Raw genomic sequence first — 18,339 nt, 5'->3', positions numbered from 1 at the left:
GGTAAGTCATGGTCTGAAAAGCAGTAAGCAAGGTAAGGGCTGGCAGCACAGCTGCGTGGACTGGAACATGACAGGAGATCTAAGGCAGGTGGCACAGGAGCAAAGTCAGGTCACGGAATAAAGGGGTCTGGAACACGGCAAGGCAAGACACAGATACTTTTTCTCTCTGACACTAAGGCAAACAAAGATCCGGCAGGGGTTAGTGGGAGGTGCTGATACTAATAGGATAGGTGCAAGTGTAGAAGATAATTATGGGTGCACTAGCCCTTTAAATCTTAGAGCTCCGGCGGAGGAACAACAGAGAGCGGAGGTGAGTGACGGGCTGGGATTCGCATGCGGGCACGTCTTGCAATGCGAATCCCAGCCCCGCCGGCAGAGGAGTACAGAGGAGGGGAGCGCTCATGGCCAGCGAGTCTGGCCGGAGCACTAGGTGTAACACATAGCTTGTAAAAAGTCATTGCTTTTTCACTTTCCAAACATAAAACCTGTTGCTACTCTCAAAAGGGGATAGTTTTTGGACAATTTGGAAAAAGCTCTTACTTCTTCTGATACCTTAGTGTGTGGATGTAAACTCCAGCAGGCATCTGCCTCCAAAATGGGATCTTTTTTTTTCCACATTTATTTTAAAACGCATAAAAAAAAATTGGCTAGTGCAGTGTGTTTTTATTCATCCTGATAAATGCGATTGCAGGGTCCCAATAGTTGTTATGGCAACTGATGGCCTCCTGTCTGCTGAAGATGGAAGCCTGTGAGGTCCAGCCATAGGCTGCATATAAGCAGCATACATTTCAACCAGCTATTTCTATGCCCAAAACACCAGTATAACACCATTATACTGTCTCCAAGTGTAGTATTGTCTGAAGATGATTCCTTCTGGGACATGACTTGAGCACAGTATCGTACACGAGGCTGTTGTCGTCCACCCAATGTCAACAGCTTTTAACCCCCTCCCCCCTGTGTAAATATCTGTATTTAAAGTACATCATGAACAAACCTTCTGTTTAACCAGACTATGTTGAAATATTTACAGTGATAAAGTCTGCTACAACCATATAAGGGTGCTTTCACACTACGTTTGGTACTTACGGTTCCCGAATACGGTTGGGAGGAGGGGGGGCGGGGATTAACCGCGGTGCCCGCACTCAGCCGTATAGGGGAACCGTATTTAATGCATGTCTATGAGCCAAACGGAGTGAACCGCAGCCTCCGGTCGGCTGCGATCGTAGGCAAAAACGCGGTTGACCACGTTTTTGTCTGCGGTGGGGAAACCGCATACGGCCGAAGAAACGCAGCTGACCGGAGGCTGCGGTTCACTCCGGTCGGCTCATAGACATGCATTAAATACGGTTCCCGAATATGGCTGAGTGCGGGCGCCGTGATTAAGCCCCGCCCCTCCCCTCCTCCCAGCCGTATTTGGGAACCGTAAGTACAAAACGTGGTGTGAAAGCCAGAGGATATAGGATGACCTTAACACTACAGTATAGCTTAGTATGTCAAAAGTTTTGATCAGTTGGGGTCCCAGTGCTGAGACCCCCACCGATCACAAAAACAAGAGCTTAGCATGTTCCCTCCTGTTCTCTCCACGTGACCTGGATGAGCGTGTAAGTCTATAAGGCCATCCAGATATGAAAGACACAGGCCAATAGCACAGACAGGGACAAAGTCCAGGAAGTATTTGTGGGACTAGCACTCCTCTGTGCTCACTCCTGTCCTATCAGACTCCTGTCTGAAAACAGAAAGGAGGGGGTTACAGAGCAGCTTGCAGTGATTGGATGAAGAGACCCAGTACAGTATAGAAGACTCAGGGAGGAAGTGAATGCATAGTGAGTGAGGGCGGGCTCAGTGCTTGCCTCGGACATGCCCCTTCCTGAGCAGTGGATGTCAGAATAAGTGAGCAGCAGAACAGAGGGATTTGTAAGCCTAATATAGAAGTTGGACACTTAAAAAAGACAGGTAAAGTATCTCCATGACCTGGTGAGTAGTAAATAGAAGCATTATTGTTTTTTTCTGTGTTATGACAGGTACGCTTTAAGAAACCTTGAAACATGACATGATATAGGATATATCCTTCAAACCAGAGTCTCCTGCAAAAAGTAGAGAACCAATCTGTAGACAGCTTTCAGATAGGTCAAAGGGGATAATTAGAGATGAGGGAATAGAAGCTGACGAATCCCAATTCGTTACGAATTTTATGAAAAATTTGATTCGCAACTTATGCGAATATCGCCGCGATTCTAGCGCTTCATTAAACTCCATTTAGTGCGGTCCAGGCTCCAGGGCATCTAAAATGGTGGATCCACATATCAGGACATGGGGCAAGGAACTCTGGGAAGGTGGGAACAAGGGTAGGCGGGATGACCCCTGCCATAGACTTGCATTAAGGGGGCGGGCCGTGATGTTATGAGGGGCGGAGCCATGATATCACGCTGCTCCGTCCCCTGTATCACCCGTCATTACGGACAGAGCGAACTCGCTCTGTGCAGTAATGATTGCGCTGTGCCGCAGCGGAGATCCCGGGGATCCCCAGCAGCGGGACCCCGGCGATCTGACATCTTATCCCCTATCCTTTGCACCTGATGAATTTAGGCCTCTGCCACTTCTCTGTGCACGTCCTGGCACTTCTCTGCCTGACATAATTAGTGCGTACATGAGGGTAGGACAATACGCTTTACTACGCTACAGTAACAATAACTAGGCCCTTAAAACTTTATCAGGAATAAAATGGTACAACACTTAGATGTGCATATGTGGTATGCACTTATGAGGGCAGTAGAATGCGCTGCACTACGCTTAACAGTATTTGTCTAGAACAGCAGCAGGTGTGTACTTTTGGCTGTCCTTTCACAGTATGTAGGTCCTTGACAGATTAACATGTACAAAATAGTACACTACTTAGATGTAGGTATGTGGTATGCACTTATGAGGGCAGAAAAATGCACTACAGTACTGTGGTAGCTTGGGGGGTGTAGGGTTGAACAGGGGTGTTGCAATGTAGTGTTGCTGGGTATAGGTTTAACTCTTGATTGTCGTGATGCCAGGGTGAGGGCTTCCTCTAGCTATATTTGTCCTACCGCCACCTGTCCCAAGAGCGATAGGGAGGAATAAAGGATAACTTTACTGCAGATTTTATGCAGGATGCAATTAACAACAGTCTTTACAAGAGGACCAGGATTTAGGCTCCTCACAGGTTGACTGGGACTTTGTAGGAAATAAGCTTTCATTCCTTTTGTACGCAGTTCCACTGAATTTAGGGGTATGTTTAGGTTCAGTAGTCACGTAGGATTTTGTGGGATGGAGTTGGATTAACTCACGGTTTAGAATGCGGCTGAAGTGGAAGGCTTCAGGCCCAGATTGTCTTGTCACTGCGATGACAGATCTGCTCAGTCTTGTAGTCCAGAACTAAGAGAGCGATTATTGGATACAGCGCCCTTATATCCTGAAGGGGCAGGATCAAAGCTTATTGGTTCCCCAAACCTGTCAGTCCTAGTACAAAGCATTATGGTACATCACATGACCTATCACATGACCCAAAGGTCCTTAACCTTAGCATAACAGAATTAAGTATCACATGACCTAAGGTCCTGTACATTAATTACACTATAATAAAATATATGAAATATATAAATTTTTTATGACATTAGGAGGCGACTAGTGGTTAATCCACTAAGAGAGCCCTATCAGCACGGAGGAACTCTGACTATGGGAACCCACGAATAAGGTACGGGACCAGGTCCAGTACTGGGACACCACAGTACGCTTAAAAAAGTATTTGAGTAAAACACCAGCCGGTGATTACTTTTGCCTGGACTTTCACAGTATCTAGGCCATTGAGAGTTTACCAGGTACAAAATAGTGATCGCGGATGTCCGCCATTACCGGCGGGTCCCTGGCTGCTGATAGCGGGCGGCATACAGAAGCCGTATACAGTCCTCTATTGCTGAATAAATAATGTAAATTTTGTTTTTTAAAAGTAATTCAGCATAAACAGAGAGCCAATACAGATGACAACTGAAGGCATTAGAACAGGCGCACATGTGCCATATAATGAGCCCAAAAGAAAAAAGGATAAAACATATGGCAACAACTGACATTATCAACATGTGATGAAGGCAACATGCATATCATAGGACATACTTAGAACGAAATCAGTCAGCGACCTGTCATTTTTATTCCAGTGGCTCCAAACAGAAAAAGAAAAAGAAAAAAAAAAAAAAACATGGGGGAGAAGAAGAGACAGCAGAGAGAAAGAGAGGGAGATAGGGGAAGAGAGGGTCAAGAAGGTGGGGGGGGGGGGTAGTTGGGGGTAGGGAGGAAATATGTGTCATCAGGTATAGTGGGATAGGTACAGGTTTGTTACGGATTAGTCTCTCAGCGTGGCGCACAGGCAAGATCCCCCTCACGTGGCAGGCCAACATCGACCAACAATTAACACGTCCGAGTTGCTCATATAGTTTGTGAGTCAGAGGGCTGCAGGTGTAGGGTCCTATAGGCATCAGTGGATAGAAAGTCAGTCCATGGGCCCCAAATGAGGGGATGCTTATCTACCAGCCAACAACTCCTCCATCCTGTGGAGGTGGGAGAGTTCTTGGAACCAGGAAGAGAGCGTAGGTGGAGAGGAGGACTTCCATTTTCTGGGGATGACTGGACCATGAATCCGGCAAGACGGGCTTTCCACTTAGGTAGGAGGGGCGGGAACATGAAGAGTAATAGGGGACCAGGCAGTTTGGGTAGGAGGATGGATGTGAGTTTGTGGATAGTGTCAAGGACATGGGACCAGAAGGGATTTAGACTCGCACAGGTCAGCCAAATGTGTGCCATAGTGCCTCCAGGCTCACCACACCTCCAGCATGTATCGGGCATTCCTGGATAGAATTTGGCCAAAAGGGAGGGGACCCTATACCACCTTGTTAGTATTTTGTAATATGTTTCCTGGGCTTTACAGGAGATGGATGTTTTGTCGTAGTGCTTTCCCCCATTCGCCATCACAAAAGCATGTGTCTAATTCTCTCTCCCAGCCACGCCTATAAGGTAGTGGTTCGGTTCGAAGAGAGTTAAGAAGAAGTGCATATAAGGAGCTTATCGGGCGGAATGTCCGAGAAGGAGCAACACATAGCTTCTCGAACGGGACGAGGGGGCGATGTAAGTTCAGTTCGATTTTGGATGCTCTGTAAAAGTGGCTCAGCTGGGAATACTGAAATGCTTTTGTGAAGGCACTTCATGTTTTTATTCATATTTCCTTTCCTCTTATCACTTACGACTGTTCCAACCCCTCCCCCTGCTCCACCCCCGGTTTCATTACCCATCCTCAGTTCTTTATCTACACTGCCTTCACCCTCTATGTTGTAGATTCTCTCCCCCCTTTAGTTTAAACACTCCTGCACCTTTTTGGCCATCTTCTCCCTCAGCACAGCTGCATCCTCCCCATTGAGGTGCAGCTCGTCCCCACCATAGAGCCTGTATTTGACAGAGATGTAGGCCCAGTTCTTCATTAACCCAAACCCCTTCTTCTTACACCAGTTTCTAAGCCACTTGTTTAGCTCCCTAATCTCCCGCTGCCTCTCTGGTGTACCACGTGGTACAGGTAATATTTCAGAAAATATTACCGTGGAGGTTCTTGCCTTAAGCTTGCTGCCTAAGTCCCTGAAATAATTTCTAATGGCACTCCACTTACCCCTAACTTTGTCATTGGTGCCAAGGTTCACCATGACCGCTGGATCCACTCCAGCCCCTCCCAGTAATCCGTCAACCTAATCTGCGATATGCTAAAGAGAAAAAATTTACAAATCCGTATAACTTTCTGTCACCAGCTGATTTTTTTTCCACAGAGTACCCCTTTAAGGGTGAAATTCATCACACAAGCCACATTTGTGCAAAAGTTTGGATCTGTGCAGTGAGTTTGTGTCACATTCAATACTTTATGCTAAAATGGTCATGGTTCAACATGAGAAGACATGGTTTTCCATGGCCTGGCAAATTTACTGTACGTGCATCATGTGCTGGTGAAGGTTAACATACTCAAGATCCATGGTCTTAACCCCTTTTAAGTTTTCGTTTATTCCTCCTCGCCTTCAAAAAATCATAACTCTTTTATATTTTCATCCACAGACTAGTATGAGGGCTTGTTTTTTGCGTGACCAGTTGTCCGTTGTAATCCCAACACTCATTTTACCATAAAATGTATGGCGCAACCAAAAAAATACTGTTTGTGTGGGGAAATTAAAAAGAAAACCGCAATTTAGCAAATTTTGGAAGGTTTTGTTTTCACGCCGTACAATTTACGGTAAAAATGACGTGTTCTTTATTCTTTAGGTCAATACGATTAAAATGATACCCATGATAACACACTTTTCTATTACTGTTGCACTTAAAATAAATCGCAAACTTTGTAACTAAATTAGTACGTTTAAAATCCCCCTATTTTGAAGACCTATAACTTTTTCATTTTTCAGTATTAGTGGCGGTATGAGAGCTCACTTTTTGCAATGTGATCTGTACTTTTTAATGATACCATATATGCTTATATAAAACTTTGAATACATTTTTTAATAAAAAAAATTGAAATAAAATTTGGCCTCGCTTTTTGCTGTATTACCTGCTGACACTATTAACCCCTGTAAAACCTCGTACATTTGGTGCCTTCCTCACTCCTTCATCTACACCCGATTACTAATACTGTTCAGTGCTATGCATAGGACATAGTACTGATCAGTATTATCGGTCATCTTCTGCTCTGGTCTGCTTGATCGCAGAACAGAGCAGAAGACCCGAGGAAGGCAGCGGAGGCAGGTGAGGGGACCTCCATCTCCCGTTCTGGATGATCGGATCGCCGCGGCAGCGCTGCGGGCGATCTGATCATCCATTTTAGTGACCGTAATGCTGCGTGATCTGTATTGATCATGGCATCTGAGGGGTTAATGGCGGACATCCGCGCAATCGCGGATGTTCACCATTTCCAGCGGGTCCCTGGCTGCTATCAGCAGCCGGGACCTGCCGCGCATGACCGAGCATCGCTCCGATGCTCGTGGTTATGTACTGTATATATATTTCTCTAAATACTGTATATGTATCTCCCTATATCTCTTGCTGTCTCGCTCTCTTACTCTCACTTTGCAGGAATTATCTACTTTGACCAGCATTTATCTAAAACTTGTCACTGCTGACATCTTGTGGCCTTTCTTAGATCTTCAAGTTAAAGATCTTTTCCAACTCGGAATACAGTTCTCCTAGTATCATGTCTATACTCCAATGTCTCCTCTGTGGATATGTCCCATTCTGAGAGGCCATGTAATCCCACATCTCGTCAAGCCCCAACACTTAGTTTACTTTAGAGTCTTTGGGCTTAATCCACCCTCAGGTAACGTGTACCTGTCATTAGCAAAATATTTTTATATCATGTATATATTAACATTATATGTATATTTGTAATATGTATTGGTTAAAATATTTGTATATTTTTGGGTGACAAAATGCTGTTCCTGCAGATATTGCCCATGACTCTGAGGAGACCAAATACAGGTAGTGCGGGTGAACAAGCAGGGCTCTGTGCAGACTCCTGGCTTGTCAATCATCCTGCTGTGTGAGCCTGGAGCATGTCACAGAGCCTCATTGCACAGGGCCCTGATTGTCCTCAGTGTGAAGAGCCCTGCTTGTCCTCAGTGTACAGAGCCCTCCTTGTCCTCAGTGTACAGAGCCCTGCTTGTCCTCAGTGTAGAGAGCCCTGTTTGTCCTCAGTGTACAGAGCCCTCCTTGTCCTCAGTGTACAGAGCCCTGCTTGTCCTCAGTGTAGAGAGCCCTGTTTGTCCTCAGTGTACAGAGCCCTGCTTGTCCTCAGTGTACAGAGCGCTGCATGTCCTCAGTGTAGAGAGCCCTGTTTGTCCTCAGTGTACAGAGCCCTGCTTGTCGTCAGTGTACAGAGCGCTGCATGTCCTCAGTGTACAGAGCCCTGCTTGTCCTCAGTGTACAGATCCCTGCTTGTCATTAGTGTACAGAGCCCTGCTTGTCCTCTGTGTACAGAGCCCTACTTGTACTTAGTGTAGAGAGCCCTGCTTGTTCTCAGTGTACAGAGCCCTGCTTGTCCTCAGTGTACAGAGCCCTACTTGTAGTCAGTACACAGAGCCCTGCCTGTCTTCAGTGTACAGAGCCCTACTTGTCCTCAGGATACAGAGCCCTGCTTGTCCTCATTGCACAGGGCCCTGCTTGTCCTCAGTGTAAAAAGCCCGGCTTGTCATCAGTACACAGAGCCCTGCTTGTCCTCAGTGTACAGAGCCCTGCATGTCCTCAGTGTAGAGAGCCCTGCTTGTCCTCAGTGTAGAGAGCCCTGCTTGTCCTCAGTGTACAGAGCCCTACTTGTCCTCAGTGTACAGAGCCCTGTTTGTCGTCAGTGTACAGAGCCCTACTTGTCCTCAGTGTAGAGAGCCCTGCTGGTCCTCAGTGTACAGAGCCCTGCTTGTAGTCAGTACACAGAGCCCTGCTTGTCCTCAGTGTAGAGAGCCCTGCTTGTCCTCAGTACACAAAGCCCTGCCTGTCTTCAGTGTACAGAGCCTTACTTGTCCTCAGTATACAGAGCCCTGCTTGTCCTCATTGCACAGGGCCCTGCTTGTCCTCAGTATAAAGAGCCCTGCTTGTCATCAGTACACAGAACCCTGCTTGTTCTCAGTGTACATAGCCCTGCTTGTCCTCAGTGTACAGAGCCCCTGCTTGTCCTCAGTGTACAGAGCCCTGCTTGTCCTCAGTGTACAGAGCCCTGCTTGTCCTCGATGCACAGAGCCCTGCTTGTCCTCGGTGCACAGAGCCCTGCTTGTCCTCAGTGTACAGAGCCCTGCTTGTCCTCAGTGCACACAGCCCTGTTTGTCCTCAGTGTACAGAGCCCTGCTTATCCTCAGTGTACAGAGCCCTGCTTATCCTCAGTGTACAGAGCCCTGCTTGTCCTCAGTGTACAGAGCCCTACTTGTCCTCAGTGTACAGAGCCCTGTTTGTCGTCAGTGTACAGAGCCCTACTTGTCCTCAGTGTAGAGAGCCCTGCTGGTCCTCAGTGTACAGAGCCCTGCTTGTAGTCAGTACACAGAGCCCTGCTTGTCCTCAGTGTAGAGAGCCCTGCTTGTCCTCAGTACACAAAGCCCTGCCTGTCTTCAGTGTACAGAGCCTTACTTGTCCTCAGTATACAGAGCCCTGCTTGTCCTCATTGCACAGGGCCCTGCTTGTCCTCAGTATAAAGAGCCCTGCTTGTCATCAGTACACAGAACCCTGCTTGTTCTCAGTGTACATAGCCCTGCTTGTCCTCAGTGTACAGAGCCCCTGCTTGTCCTCAGTGTACAGAGCTCTGCTTGTCCTCAGTGTACAGAGCCCTGCTTGTCCTCGGTGCACAGAGCCCTGCTTGTCCTCAGTGTACAGAGCCCTGCTTGTCCTCAGTGCACACAGCCCTGTTTGTCCTCAGTGTACAGAGCCCTGCTTATCCTCAGTGTACAGAGCCCTGCTTATCCTCAGTGTACAGAGCCCTGCTTGTCCTCGGTGCACAGAGCCCTGCTTGTCCTCGGTGCACAGAGCCCTGCTTGTCCTCGGTGCACAGAGCCCTGTTTGTCCTCAGTGTATAGAGCCCTGATTATCCTCGGTGTACAGAGCCCTGCTTGTCCTCAGTGCACAGAGCCCTGCTTGTCCTCGGTGCACAGAGCCCTGCTTGTCCTCGGTGCACAGAGCCCTGCTTGTCCTCAGTGTACAGAGCCCTGTTTGTCGTCAGTGTACAGAGCCCTACTTGTCCTCAGTGTAGAGAGCCCTGCTGGTCCTCAGTGTACAGAGCCCTGCTTGTAGTCAGTACACAGAGCCCTGCTTGTCCTCAGTGTAGAGAGCCCTGCTTGTCCTCAGTACACAAAGCCCTGCCTGTCTTCAGTGTACAGAGCCCTACTTGTCCTCAGTATACAGAGCCCTGCTTGTCCTCATTGCACAGGGCCCTGCTTGTCCTCAGTATAAAGAGCCCTGCTTGTCATCAGTACACAGAACCCTGCTTGTTCTCAGTGTACATAGCCCTGCTTGTCCTCAGTGTACAGAGCCCCTGCTTGTCCTCAGTGTACAGAGCCCTGCTTGTCCTCAGTGTACAGAGCCCTGCTTGTCCTCGATGCACAGAGCCCTGCTTGTCCTCGGTGCACAGAGCCCTGCTTGTCCTCAGTGTACAGAGCCCTGCTTGTCCTCAGTGCACACAGCCCTGTTTGTCCTCAGTGTACAGAGCCCTGCTTATCCTCAGTGTACAGAGCCCTGCTTATCCTCAGTGTACAGAGCCCTGCTTGTCCTCGGTGCACAGAGCCCTGCTTGTCCTCGGTGCACAGAGCCCTGCTTGTCCTCGGTGCACAGAGCCCTGTTTGTCCTCAGTGTATAGAGCCCTGATTATCCTCGGTGTACAGAGCCCTGCTTGTCCTCAGTGCACAGAGCCCTGCTTGTCCTCGGTGCACAGAGCCCTGCTTGTCCTCAGTGCACACAGCCCTGTTTGTCCTCAGTGTACAGAGCCCTGCTTTTCCTCAGTGTACAGAGCCCTGCTTGTCCTCGGTGCACAGAGCCCTGCTTGTCCTCGGTGCACAGAGCCCTGCTTGTCCTCACTGCACAGAGCCCTGCTTTTCCACAGTGTACAGAGCACTGCTTGTCCTCAGTGTAGAGAGCCCTGCTTGTCCTCAGTGTACAGAGCCTTATTTGTCCTCAGTGTAGAGAGCCCTACTTGTCATCAGTACACAGAGCCCTGCTTGTCCTCAGTGTAGGGAGCCCTGCTTGTCGTCAGTACACAGAGCCCTGCTTGTCCTCACTGCACAGAGCCCTGCCTGTCCTCAGTGTACAGAGCCCTGCTTGTCCTCAATGAACAGAGCCCTGCTTGTCCTCAGTGTACAGAGCCCTGCTTGTCCTCAGTGCACAGAGCCCTGCTTGTCCTCAGTGTACAGAGCCCTGCTTGTCCTCAGTGTACAGAGCCCTGCTTGTCCAGGTGTACAGAGCCCTGCTTGTCCTCAGTGTAGAGCCCTGCTTGTCCTCAGTGTACAGAGCCCTGCTTGTCCTCAGTGTACAGAGCCTTGCTTGTCCTCAGTGTACAGAGCCCTGTTTGTCTTCAGTGTATAGAGCCCTGCTTATCCTCGGTGTACAGAGCCCTGCTTTTCCTCAGTGCACAGAGCCCTGCTTGTCCTCGGTGCACAGAGCCCTGCTTGTCCTCGGTGCACAGAGCCCTGCTTGTCCTCAGTGTACAGAGCCCTGCTTGTCCTCAGTGCACACAGCCCTGTTTGTCCTCAGTGTACAGAGCCCTGCTTATCCTCAGTGTACAGAGCCCTGCTTATCGTCAGTGTACAGAGCCCTGCTTGTCCTCGGTGCACAGAGCCCTGCTTGTCCTCGGTGCACAGAGCCCTGCTTGTCCTCACTGCACAGAGCCCTGCTTGTCCTCAGTGTACAGAGCACTGCTTGTCCTCACTGCACAGAACCCTGCTTGTCCTCAGTGTACAGAGCCCTGCTTTTCCAGGTGTAGAGAGCCCTGCTTGTACCCAGAGTACAGAGCCCTGCTTGTTTCCAAGGTACAGAGCCCTGCTTGTCCTCAGTGTAGAGCCCTGCTTTTCTTCAGTGTACAGAGCCCTGCTTGTCCTCAGTGTACAGAGCCCTGCTTGTCCTCAGTGTACACAGCCCTGTTTGTCCTCAGTGTACAGAGCCCTGCTTATCCTCAGTGTACAGAGCCCTGCTTGTCCTCGGTGCACAGAGCCCTGCTTGTCCTCAGTGCACAGAGCCCTGCTTGTCCTCGGTGCACAGAGCCCTGCTTGTCCTCAGTGTACAGAGCCCTCCTTGTCCTCAGTGTACAGAGCCCTGCTTGTCCTCAGTGTACAGAGCCCTGCATGTCCTCAGTGTACAGAGCCCTGCTTGTCCTCAGTGTACAGAGCCCTGCTTGTCCTCAGTGTACAGAGCCCTGCATGTCCTCAGTGTAAAGAGCCCTGCTTGTCCTCAGTGTAGAGAGACCTGCTTGTCCTCAGCGTACAGAGCCCTGCTTGTCGTCAGTGTACAGAGCCCTGCTTGTCGTCAGTGTACAGAGCCCTACTTGTCCTCAGTGTAGAGAGCCCTGCTTGTTCTCAGTGTACAGAGCCCTGCTGGTCCTCAGTGTACAGAGCCCTGCTTGTAGTCAGTACACAGAGCCCTGCTTGTCCTCAGTGTACAGAGCCCTGCTTGTAGTCAGTACACAGAGCCCTGCTTGTCCTCAGTGTACAGAGCCTTACTTGTCCTCAGTATACAGAGCCCTGCTTGTCCTCATTGCACAGGGCCCTGCTTGTCCTCAGTTTAAAGAGCCCTGCTTGTCATCAGTACACAGAGCCCTGCTTGTTCTCGGTGTACATAGCCCTGCTTGTCCTCAGTGTACAGAGCCCCTGCTTGTCCTCAGTGTAGAGAGCCATGCTTGTCCTCAGTGTACAGAGCCCTATTTGTCCTCAGTGTAGAGAGCCCTACTTGTCATCAGTACACAGAGCCCTGCTTTTCCTCGGTGCACAGAGCCCTGCCTGTCCTCAGTGTACAGAGCCCTGCTTGTCCTCAATGCATAGAGCCCTGCTTGTCCTCAGTGTACAGAGCCCTGCTTGTCCTCAGTGCACAGAGCCCTGCTTGTCCTCAGTGTACAGAGCCCTGCTTTTCCTCAGTGTACAGAGCCCTGCTTGTCCAGGTGTACAGAGCCCTGCTTGTCCCCAGAGTACAGAGCACTGCTTGTTTCCAAGGTACAGAGCCCTGCTTGTCCTCAGTGTAGAGCCCTGCTTGTCCTCAGTGTACAGAGCCCTGCTTGTCCTCAGTGTACAGAGCCCTGCTTGTCCTCAGTGTACACAGCCCTGTTTGTCCTCAGTGTATAGAGCCCTGCTTATCCTCAGTGTACAGAGCCCTGCTTGTCCTCGGTGCACAGAGCCCTGCTTGTCCTCGGTGCACAGAGCCCTGCTTGTCCTCGGTGCACAGAGCCCTGCTTGTCCTCAGTGTACAGAGCCCTGCTTGTCCTCAGTGTAAAGAGCCCTGCTTGTCCTCAGTGTACAGAGCCCTGCTTGTCCTCGGTGCACAGAGCCCTGTAGGCACCAGTGTAAACTAAGAGACCATAAAGCAGCTGTATCTTCCAGGATGCATTGCGGGCTGGCTCTTGTTACCATAACTCAGTTACCCCTGACTGACATAGAAAGTAATCCATCATACTTATGCTATGGGATTTTATTTATTATTTGTATTTCATATACGCTCCTATATGCTCTTCTATAAGCCAATACATGTAAACAGATTTATGGAAATTAATTAAGGAGATATATAATGTACAAATTACTACACAAGTTTCAATGCGCTGTGGGAAAGCCAGCAATGGAACTTGTGTGTACACAACTGGAAGCTACAGTTGGTGGACACAGAAGTCAGCAGAACAAGAAACAGCAGGGGGCAATGTAACATATATCATTACAGAAAAAGCTATTGTATTCATTTGTTGTAGGTAAAATTAGTACTTTTATACATACTGTGGATGATATATAGTAATAGCTTTATGTTCTCTAATGTATGGAATTATTTTTATTAATTTGTTCATGCTCCGCTACATAGGTAGTCTAGTGTGGATGCACAGAAATTGTCTTTATTTTACTATAATCACTAAGATCCTTGGAATCAATGCCGGAAGCCAGAAAACCTCTTCCAGCTTGAAGATGTTTTATCTAAAACCAAAAAGCAAGAAGGCACAAGTAAATCTTTTCTCACAGTTATTTCAGAATCTTCGGTGGTCTCGGGTAGTTAATAGTTGTATTTTGGTTGATCTTGTCTTCAGAAAGCCCCTAGAAAATGAAGACCTCTGAGAAACTAAAAAACATTCCACCATCCCATAATTTCTTTACCCCAAAAATTTAAGTTTTACAAAAATTTAAGATTATAGAACAAAGGGGTACAAATAAATCATAGGTATACTAGTTCCATCATTGTATGGTTTTCTACAGTCCTCTACAGCTTAAAGGGGTTATTAAAAGATAACTAGCTGATCATGGAGGTCTGACTACTGGGACCTTAACTGATCATGAGAATAGAGGTCACCTGTTCCCTGGTCAACTTAGGGAATGGAGTGTCAGCACATATGCTCGACCGCTGCTCACTTAATTCTCTATGGGACTTTTTAGCACAGCCAAGTTCAGTGCTCGGCAATATTTAGAAGTCCTATAGACAGTGAATGGAGCCGTGGCCAAGTTTCTGTGCTGCTACTTTATTCACACAGGGAAGAGGACCCTCCATTCTCATGATCAGTGGGGGTGCCAGATCCTCATTGATTAGCTTGTTATCCCATATCCTTTGGATGGGGAATAACTTTTAATATTAGGATAATCCATTTAAGGGGCACCAATTCCCACCCGGTCCTTACCTCTAATCCCTCAGAAATACCACATGGGTTGACAAACAGGCTGCAAAGTGTTTAAACCTTATGATCTCTACTGGTCTGGCATGGCCGGCATTAGCTGTAATAGATGTGACAGAAAAAAAAATCAATACAATACATTAAGTAAAGTGCTCAGGGTGGAGGTATAAAGGGTGCAGAGGTTCTAATTCTGGGCCTAGTGGATGAAGTAGATTAAAGAGAGTCTCTGAAGGTCCCGGGGTGTTATGATCTTCAGGATGATGCCCCAACAGTACCACCCATGTGACCCAATAATGTGTGAATAACATTCTGGTGCCATCTTTATGACCCTGTATCAGCTCTAGTATAACTAATAGCCCCCTAAAATTGGCAACCATGCTCTACTACACATTGAGTTTTACTTATTAATGGCCTTCTTCATTTTACCATTAAATATATGATAAAACAAAAAAAATAAACATTTGTAGAGAATGTAAAAAACTTTATGGGGGTTCTCTTTCTAGTAGCCCATTATTTGACCAGACATCATCCTTCCATATATTGTTTTATTATAGTGATGCCAAAACTCAGACACTTACAGAAGAGGACCAAGAATTTATTTTCTTCGTTTGCAAACCAGATCAGCAGGTGGTCTTCCAGAGGTTCGTAAAATCTCATCTCCATTACATGACCATCATCTGAGAAATACCCAATAATCCATGAGATGGAACAGTATATCCACTGTGCTCAGGTTACTATCTGTGATTTACTTCTTACCTGCGTCATATTGAAGGCGATTTTTTCCTATCCTCTTGGCTGCACCCGTCCTGCAGTGATATCACAATAAATGTTATTTATTACATTAAATTATCATTTAAATTTTCTTAGGTGGTGAGTGCATCTTAGACAAGTCCAGTATGTATTGGAATTATAAATCTTTCCAATATATACTAGATCTTCGATTTGGACAAGGTTTTGGTGGACTTGGGGCACATTTGGTTCTGTGAGAGATGTCCTTTAGTGGATTGTTTCAAAGACAGGACCAAAATGATATGAAAATAAAAATGTGTTCATCTACCTGGAACCGTCATGGGATCTGGCACCACCAGTAGGAACCATTTTGTCATTATCCTCTGAAGAATCTGAGGACACAACTTCTACAAGAAAATCTGAGGGCAAGGGCACAGTCAAATTAAAGTCTATTCGTTGACTACAGTCAATGGAGAATATAAAGGAGGGAAATACTTCTGAAAAGGCCAAGTTCACAGGAACACCTCGCTCAATAAGGAAACCTACTTTTGTAACCAAGTATGTGGAATCTGATGAAGAACCAAAACCTGAAGAAATTATAATTGCTGATGTGTCCAATGAACATTTGGATCCTGAAGTTTATCCTTGATAAAAGATAAGACCAGGGACTATTCATAGTATTAAGGATATTGGACAGACAAGATGGCCAAACGGTTCTTATCTGCCAACAGGGTTTAGGCCTTAATCTATCAAAATACCTAAACTAAGTTGAGACCTAAAGTTTGTGAAAGGCAGGATAAGCCTTGGGTCCACTACAGGTCCCAATTATTTGCTCACTTCTACAGCAGGTACATTATTGGTGTAAACTAAGGACATGTCTCTTACCAGGTACCATCTGTGATTGTCACCTCCCCATCCTTCACAATAAAATTGAATACACTTGGAAACTTCACATCACCGTCTTTAAGATTGGAGGAAACAGCAGCGAGCTTCCATCTACCGGCAATCTGATGGGAAATGAAATTCACCATGATGTAAATAATAGCACCAGGCATGAGTAAGTTCTATAATACTTATTTTATATATATATATATATATATATATATATATATATTTATTTTATTTTTATTTTTTTTACACCTGATCTATAGTGATAAGCAACCCCACGGAATCATTCAGATGTTCATTGGTAAAATTCAGAGGGGCCTGTACTTGTACTGCAGGATTTCAGTCCTTCATGGTGTTATGTGTTACCAATTGTTTTCTTGGGGACTATGGTCCCAGCTGCCCCGAGATCATTGACAAGATCCTCCCGTGTACTTCTGGGCTGATTCCATTCTCATGATGATTGAAACTCCATGAGGTGAGATCTTACATGGAGCCCCTGACTGAGGGAGATTGACAGATATTTTGTGTTTCTTCTATTTGCGAATATTTTCACCGACTGTTGTAAACTTCTCCCCAAGCTGCTTGGTGATGGTCTTGTAGCCCATTCCAGCCTTGTGTAGATCTACAATCTTGTCCCTGACATCCTTGGACAGCTCTTTAGTCTTGGCCATGGTGGAGAGTTTGGAATCTGATTGATTGATTCTGTGGACAGGTGTCTCATATACAGGAAACAAGCTGAAATTAGGAGTGTTTTCTTTAAGAGAATGATCCTAATCCCAACTCGTTACCTGTATAAAAGACAGAAATCAGAAATCTTGTTGCTTGATAGGGGATGATTAAAAAGCAAACCAATTGATAACTTATTTGATATGCATTTTTCTGGATTTTTTTTTGTCGTTATTCCGTCTCTCACAGTTCAAATAAACCGACCATTAAAATTACAGACCAATCATTTCTCTGTCACTGGACAAACGTACAAAATCAGCAGGGGTCAAATAATTATTATCTTCACTGTACTTCCCCACTCACAGATGACATCACTGTTTAAACTTGTCAGATATAAAAAAAAAATTCTAATAGGTGAGGGTGGAGGCTGTGACCTGTCTTACACATCCCCGATGTTGATCTTAAAGGGCGGTGAAGATGTCAGAAGTGGTGGGGGCTCTGGTGGCAGAAACATAATTTCATGGAAGCTAATGGCGGACAATAGGTGATGCCAGGCAGCTACTTCCTGTCCTAAAAATGAGGCTAAAAGTCTGGAACTGAATGACTATATGGAATGAAAATTCAGCCATGCCTTGGACAATGTTTCATTGTAATGACATTACCTTCTCCACATCTAGGGTAGGAACCTCAGTGGGCACCTCTGAGCACGACGATGCTGAAAAATAAAACAAGATCATGAGGTGTGATAATTCTTTATGTTTCAGCCAAAACTGGTGTTATGTACATAGATACATGTGATGGCGCAAATGATTTACATATTAGGCCTCATGTACTATGTTTCTCCAACTTTTATCCTTTTTATTGTAAATTTTTATTCATTTTTCCATTATATGCATAAATGAGGCTCCTCGGAGAGGTCAGAAACGTTGATAATTCTCCCCTAAATGGCTAAATTCTGGAGTCTGATACTCACATAAAGGCTGGTGGATCAAAATCTTGTTCAAGTTTTGGCAAGTCACGTACTTTACAAACTGAATAATATCACTGACAGGAGGAACATGGTTTTTGCGACCTGTGATGGAAACATATATAAAATATCTTAGTCCAATACAAAGAAAAGGTGTGGTGCGAGCACTAACTACCTGTAGCTATTCACATGCATAAGCTGGCCGGTGGTGCGATCCTGCATGCCGAAGTCACACCTGCTGACTGAGTGGTGCTAATCACGCTGTGGAATGCAGTTCGATCAAAGTCACAATGAAGAATAAATGCGGAGCTCTCCCCCAGTGTACATAGCAGGATTGTTCTTTATTAGAAAGACTTCTTCATATCAGGATACAGACAGGGGAGCGGGATGGTACGTGTGCTGGGTTATGTGCAGGTCAGCGGCGACGGACCGTATTCGCGCCGAGGCGCTTCGTCAGGCCGGCGCACCGGCCTGACGAAGCGCCGAGGCGCGAATACGGTCCGTCGCCGCTGACCTGCACATAACCCAGCACACGTACCATCCCGCTCCCCTGTCTGTATCCTGATATGAAGAAGTCTTTCTAATAAAGAACAATCCTGCTATGTACACTGGGTGAGTGCTCCGCATTTATTCTTCATTGTGACTATAAAATATCTTAAGTGCATCTGTTGCATAGATCATATCAAACCACCCCGGGATGCCCGTGAAAGGTTTGGCTGAACAAGGACTGTTGGGCGTA

At 46.7% G+C, this 18,339-nt stretch overlaps 1 protein-coding gene across 1 annotated transcript in view; it reads right to left on the bottom strand.

The window, feature by feature from the left end:
* Positions 1 to 13,174: 13,174 nt before the first annotated feature.
* The window catches only part of LOC130292014 (uncharacterized), an 82,971-nt gene continuing 77,806 nt past the window's right edge, over positions 13,175 to 18,339 (bottom strand). The window contains exons 18-24 of the mRNA XM_056541445.1: positions 17,607 to 17,705; positions 17,296 to 17,348; positions 15,965 to 16,086; positions 15,107 to 15,156; positions 14,929 to 15,027; positions 14,357 to 14,450; positions 13,175 to 13,781 (exon numbers count right to left, since the gene is read on the bottom strand). Of these exons, the coding sequence (XP_056397420.1) occupies positions 14,359 to 14,450; positions 14,929 to 15,027; positions 15,107 to 15,156; positions 15,965 to 16,086; positions 17,296 to 17,348; positions 17,607 to 17,705 (515 nt within the window). The 3' untranslated portion in view covers positions 13,175 to 13,781; positions 14,357 to 14,358. The remainder of the gene's footprint in view (positions 13,782 to 14,356; positions 14,451 to 14,928; positions 15,028 to 15,106; positions 15,157 to 15,964; positions 16,087 to 17,295; positions 17,349 to 17,606; positions 17,706 to 18,339) is intronic.

The sequence above is a fragment of the Hyla sarda genome, chromosome 9 (assembly GCF_029499605.1).
Source record: "Hyla sarda isolate aHylSar1 chromosome 9, aHylSar1.hap1, whole genome shotgun sequence".
Classification (NCBI taxonomy): Eukaryota; Metazoa; Chordata; class Amphibia; order Anura; family Hylidae; genus Hyla; species Hyla sarda.
This window is presented reverse-complemented; position numbering and strand designations above follow the sequence as displayed.